The 7,008-nt window shown below is 38.8% G+C and overlaps 1 protein-coding gene across 2 annotated transcripts in view; it reads left to right on the forward strand.

Moving 5' to 3' along the window:
- Positions 1–7,008, forward strand: part of fhod3a (formin homology 2 domain containing 3a) — a 59,061-nt gene that overhangs the window by 26,681 nt on the left and 25,372 nt on the right. For both annotated transcript variants that reach the window (XM_083925525.1, XM_083925526.1), the window contains exons 4-5: positions 2,625–2,692; positions 4,122–4,227. In XM_083925525.1, coding sequence (XP_083781651.1) covers positions 2,625–2,692; positions 4,122–4,227 — 174 coding nt within the window. The remainder of the gene's footprint in view (positions 1–2,624; positions 2,693–4,121; positions 4,228–7,008) is intronic.

Consider the following 7,008-nt stretch of genomic DNA (forward strand, 5'->3'; position numbering starts at 1 on the left):
GGTCATGAATATTAGTATTTTCAGGGAAAGTGTGAATTGAACATGCTCTTATCTGTGCCTTATACATAATGATTATACCAAAATGATCTCTGTCTCTCAGGTTGTTTGTCCCTTTCAACTGCCAGGCCCTTCATATAGACGAAAAATCTTTTCAATCAGCTGTACTAGCTTAGAACTACTACTCCAAAGACATGGCAGAGACGTACTGTATATGTAGTTTGTGTATTTTTGGAGGGGGAATTCCAAATCTTCGGCTCTCTCATTTGTCTCCTTTGCCTTTATTACCCAGAAGCAATTGGCTCTCTTTCCTCCAATCAGACCCGGTCTGTACTCAGTGGTCACTCTTGTTCTTGCCTTTCCTTCCCTTTCCTTGGCTTTGCTTCCAGTCCCTTCTCTTAGTCCACCCCTTTCATGTTTATGTATAAAGGTCCTTTCATGTTTATGTATAAAGGTCCTTTTCCCCTCACTGATGATTTGGATGATTTTTGATTATCTCTGCTGTAGACCGTCATGAATGTATTTCATGTATGTATGAAAGGGTCCTGCAGATGGAGAAGCAGACAGACCTGTAATTCTTCATCTGTGTGCGGAATGATAGTGATTTTGACCCTGGCAACGGGTTAGCTTTGTCTTACTTAGTGACAGTTACCACTGAGCTCCAGACAGCAGTACCTTACCTCTGTACGCTTTTATCCCCCTCCTGATGGACCGAAGGATTTGACATCAACACTCAAACTCTGGATTTACACATGCAGACTCCCAAACCCCCTGCTGACACACAGTTGAATGCACAACTGTTTATAGGGACAAATGGACAGAATGAACACTCAACTGAACAGTCTGAGCTTAATACAGAGCACTTAGGGAAATAATTCTGTACAAGTACTGTGTAGTATGCAAATGAAAATACTTGTTAATAAAAATACTTGTATATACTGGGGAGACAAAATAAGAAGAATGATGTAAAGTATGATAAGCTTTGGTACAACACCACTAAGTACACCTTCAAAAATGACCACGTTTTTACACATTCTTTTCGGAAATGTAATATTATAGGTTTTATAGATATAGTATTATTTATATTTCGGGTAAGCTCAATGTAACACATACAGTGTATGCATACATAGATATACAGCCACTGACATGCAGTACCTTACCAGAAAGAGGAAATTCATAACTTGTGGGTTTAAAGTAATACATTTTTTTTTAACTAAATGCAAATGTCTGATCAGATATCAACATCACAATATAACCATCACTATGTGAATTAGGGCAGAGTATTGACAACAATCTGAAGATACGATAAGTAACATGATACATGGGTTACATTCAATATATTGGGATACTGTAAGCAACGCACTAGATTGCGTTTTTTCAAAAATCAAATTTTAGGAAAAGCTGTCAAAACGAACACACCATCATATGGGTATATGTACGTTGTTACTTTGGAGTGAAAGAGTCAAATGACTGAAGATATATTACAACACTGCTACAGTGGTCGGAGGTTTAAACAACACAGAATAAAACACTGCCTGTCGATGTCAGCTTATCAAATATCAATACTCCCTAGTTTCTTTACGCCTCTATGACAGTAAACTGAACATCTTTGAGTTCACAAAACAAGATATTGGATGAGGTCATCTTGGGCTTTGGGAAACACTGATAAACATTTTTTTGACATTTTATGGACTAAATAATCGAGAAAATAATCAACAGATTAATTGATAATGATAATAATTGTTAGTTGTCTCAATATTCTCTTACTCTCCTAATGTACATATAATAGTATGACAACTGTAATGCTAATAAGAGAATACATACTATTAAACAACAGTGAATACCAGAAATATTAACCCCAGATTTAACAAAAATGATTATTGTAATTTATTGGAATGTTAAAATAAAAGATGAGTAATAGTTAGTAAGTATAGTTCACATTGTCACAATACATTTTTTAAGGCCATGTAATATCTTAGAAGTATATTAATGACCTATTTGTGTTGAAGGATAGAAATAATAAGGCTAAATATCAGTGTGATGGTATAAGAGCTCATAGTCGTTGGTTCTGAGTGCTTTCCGTGTCGTGACCTGAATACCTCACCATTGAAGCCCGGCCAGCAACTCATTAACATTCCAATACAGCTCTAATCACCACCGCAACTGTGTGTGTGTGTGTGTGTGTGTGTGTGTGTGTGTGTGTGTGTGTCTGTGTGTGAGAGAGAGACCATGCACGTGTTGCTCTGCGAGTGAGGACGCGGCAAAAGTGTGTGATGAAGTGCCTGCCTCAGGTGATCAGAGCCAAGCGGTGTGATTGCTTCCACCGACTGCCGGGCCGGCGTTCCTCTGCATATAAAACTATTGTGCAACTTTTGCACAGCTGAGACTTATTTTACTTCCAAGTTTTATTGATTGAGTCATTAAACACATGAGGCTTACTGAGAGATGAAAAGGTGCACATGGAAATGAACAATACCAACAGAGTGTGTGAAAAAGCTTGCTTAAAGTCAAGTGAAAACATTGTTTTCACATTTCGCACGAGCTTTTTAAAATGGGTCACTCTACTAAGCCTTGTCCATGGTTGTTAGATTATAGAGAAATAACCATTTCTTTCTCTCTCTCTCCAGAAAGACTGTATAACTCCAGTGGACGTGACTTGAGGAGAGCACTGTTCTCTCTCAAGCAAATTTTTCAGGTAACACACACATATTTCACATGCAATTACTGTCAGTTTGTTGTTGCAGAATACAGTTGGTTATTGTGGCCACCGTGCGCCTCCATGATGACAGGGATCTCCATCAACGTGGCATTTCTCTCCCTGTGTGTGCGTGTGTGTGTGTGTGTGTGTGTGTGTGTGTGTGTGTGTGTTTGTCTGCGTGGGTGTGTGTAGGTCTGTGTGTGCGTGGGTGTTTGCATTTGTGTTTGTGTGAAACTTTATTTTAAGATGAGACGGCCACCTAAAACACCAAGAGCTTTTTCTGGAGCACGCACACACACACACACACACACACACACACACACACACACACACACACACACACACACACACACACACACACACACACACACACACACACACACACACAGACACACACACACACACACACACACACACACACACACACACACACACACACAAAGAGACAAGAATACTCAAACAAACAAAACAGCAAATGTGATTTTTGAACTAGAGCCTGCACAGTAGTAATTGAGCGGAATGAAAGTCCCGCCTACACTCCCGTCCGACCAATTGCGAGTCATCACAGCTGTCAATCATGACATTTCACCCCCTATTTAGCATCTGATTAAAGCAAAACTCAGACTAAATGACTGCTTGAGCAAACATCTGTGTGATCAGAACTACCTTTGGAAAGTTTGATTTGAGGTGTACTTAGTTTGTCCCATGTCCTGTCTGCTTTAATGGAGGGGGTAAGGATTTATGACCCATACTGCAGGGGGGCGGCCGAGATGTTTTGGCTTCACTTATGGGGAGCGGTCAAGCCGTCCATCTTTATATCCAGTCTTTGGACCAGAGCATAAAATCAGCACCAAATGCAATGACATTTAAGTAATAGTTAAATGAAAATATCAATTCCATAATAATAATTTTCCCTGTCATTCCACTGCTGCTATACAGTATTAAGCTGTTGTGCAGCGTGGTTTCTGCAAGATAACACAACCTCTACCGATGACTTTCTCCTGGGTTCCATGTTTATTTTTCACAAAAAGCCCGAGAATAAGTATCAGAACGTTGACAGTGCACCTAAACACGGTATTAGTGTAGGAGTCACTTAGTTTAGGTAAGACAACCTTTCAACATCCTTTCAGTTTTGTTTTGAAGATTTGAGATACTCTGTCAAACAAACTGAAAAACACATGTTTGACAGGTGGTGTGTGTGGCCTGAACCAGTGAAAATTGACATTTTTATTCATTGTTATTCACTTTAGTCTTAATCTTGTGCATTACTGACATCATGTGGTAACAAAAGATAGTGCCACTTGAATACAGTTATTAGTATAAAAAGATGAGTTTTAAAAGGGATTTTCTGTGGTTCTGTATGTGTGCAGCCAGTGGATATTGCACTAACTTATCCTATGCTTTCTCTCTCTCCTTTTTACGTCAGGATGACAAAGATCTGGTTCACGAGTTTGTGATGGCTGAAGGTTTGACGTGTCTCATCAAGGTGGGAGCAGAAGCTGACCAGAACTACCAGAACTACATATTAAGAGGTATAGTTTCTCTCACTGTCGGATGACCATAACAGCATTGCAAGTATGGATACTGTCATTAATGTAAAATATATTTAGAAAAAAAAGATGAGAAAAAGACGTAATAATAAACACAAACTGTCTAGAGCCACTCAGTTCATTTCCGATTTCCAGGGGGAGTTATCAGCGTTGCAGAGCGTTTGATAGACCTACAACCAATCAGAGCAACGAAACGATGTAGCGTTAAGTGCCACACGCAAGTTGAGGCAGTGCTTGGTCCATTTGAAGCAGGAAAAATGGTGGACTGTGACAAACTTTCTCAAATTACAGCTAATAAGTAAAATGTGTTTCTGAAAACATTTTATGTGAGAAATAGGCAGTAAGGAAAAAATCTTAATTCACATTTGAACAGCGATGCCTAGTTTCACTGTTTCCTGAGCCTGTTAAGTTGCACTGGACGGCAGTTACGCTCAGTAACTATATTCAAGCATGACGCTCCTTTAACCCCGCCCCACATGAGATCAATGGTTGTTACTGGCCAGCCCTGGGCCTGGCCGGCTGGAAATCTGTCTGAACGCAGGGCTGGATGGGCAGAAATGAAATGACACATGAGCGCAGCAGATTCATCAGGTTCCCAGGCTACAAAAAATAAAATGAAACGAAAAATACAAAAAAAGAGAGGCATCGATCAGTCGTTGTCGTCTAACCTCTGCTTATATAAGGCTGCTGTTTAAAATCCCAAACCAATGTGTCCTTGAGTTCTGCATCGTCTGCTTGACAGTAAGAGCTCATACTGTGAGTTTAGAATAAAGGATTGTGGAACTCCAGTTAGGGTTCCCCTGTGTCCTGGAAAACCTTGAAATTGATATCCTAAAAATAATCAATGTTGTTCTGGAAAAGATGAATTGTAAGTTAGCCCCTCACTCAGATCGCCTACATGAACCTAGGTGCATATTTAGTTTGACACTTCAAAGCTGGTTCACCAGATGCCAAGTGGAACGCTGTCTTTACATTTCCGCTCCCATGTCAGTCAATCTGAGGAGTGAGCAGACTTGGAGTGATCTTTTTGGCATCAAGGCTATATTCATTGGTGCCACAAATGAAATTTTCAGAGAAGCCCATGGATAAATGTGTCAATATTAGGCCTACTCATTTGTGATCAAGAGCTGTCCTGTATTTTCAAACTCATGGAAATGTGTAAGAGGCAATTGAAATGAAAGAGTGGGAATCCTGCCATTTCTGTTTGGTACTTCTATTACACATTACCAAAGGTTTGAAAAAAAGGCAACATAAGTTATAATTAAGTTATACATTTAGGTACCAATACATATTTTTTGATAATGTGGCTAATGATAATGTGCTAATAATACCATTGAGTTTTTTAACAGAAATACAAAAAAAAAACAACAATACGGAAGTGCAGCTCTGTTGTCAGAGCATGTACATGCAGCAGCTGGCATTATATGGATAGTGCCTATTGATAAAGTTCATTTTAAATCAAAGATAACATAAATAGAGTAATCGAGACGATCACTATTTTTTTCTCCATTTTGGAAGATGCTCTTTTGGGAACACGAATGATCCAAAAATCAGATTATCGGCAAGTCGATATTGCAGGATCACTCTGTAACTTTCCTGTCATCTTTGATTTGGAGGTGTTGACTCCTCTCTCTCAGCAACATGCATTGGTTTGTATTATATGAGTGCAATAAGGTTAGCTGAACAAGGATGTCAGGGAACATGGCTGCATGACAAGTTGGAAGTTAAAGCTGCAACGTTTATAAATACAGAGCTCAAACTCAATAAGAGGGAAACCATATCTCAACTATCTGTCTCTTTCATTTACAGAGGTGAAAAACAATTTCTCTTGTCAGTCATTAGGACTCAAGATTTGCCTTTTAATTTTATTTTAAGTCATTTTAAGAGAGGGTCTCCATTTTCTTCACTTCAAATCTTATCAAACCATTTGTATTAGGACTATGAGAGCGGTAGCATAAGACACCTCTGTGGTCTGTCAGCTGACAGTTTAACCGTCAGTTTCGAAACATGTCTCTGGAGGAATAATTCAAGAACATCAGCCTGTGAGAAGACTAAACACACAACACAAATTCAGAAATCTATAGTTTGAAGGAACAAAATTCTCTTAGTTTAACTCAAAAGTATGTCTTCATGTAGGACCATTATCTTTAATCGTATGAAGCTGATTGAAAAGTTTTAAATAATGTCTTCATTACTCAGTCAAGTAAGGAAGGTTATTAACGAGAGACAAACTCTTAATGTCATCATGAATCATCATCATCATCATCATCATCATCATCATCATCATCATCATCATCATCATCATCATCATTATCATCATCGCGTCCAAACAAACCACCACCACTACCACCATCATCATCATCATCATCATCATCATCATCATCATCATCATCATCATCATCATCATCATCATCATCATCATCATCATCATCATCATCATCATCATCATTATCATCATCGCCACCAAACAAACCACCACCACTACCATCATCATCATCATCATCATCATCATCATCATCATCATCATCATCATCATCATCATCATCATCATCATCATCATCATCATCATCATCATCATCGCCACCAAACAAACCACCACCACTACCACCATCATCATCATCATCATCATCATCATCATCATCATCTTCATCATCATCTTCATCATCATCATCATCATCCATCTTCATCATCATCATCATCATCTTCATCATCATCATCATCATCATCGCCACCACCATCATCATCATCATCATCATCATTGTT

This window comes from Echiichthys vipera, assembly GCF_963691815.1.
Source record: "Echiichthys vipera genome assembly, chromosome: 13".
In the NCBI taxonomy this organism is placed as follows: Eukaryota; Metazoa; Chordata; class Actinopteri; order Perciformes; family Trachinidae; genus Echiichthys; species Echiichthys vipera.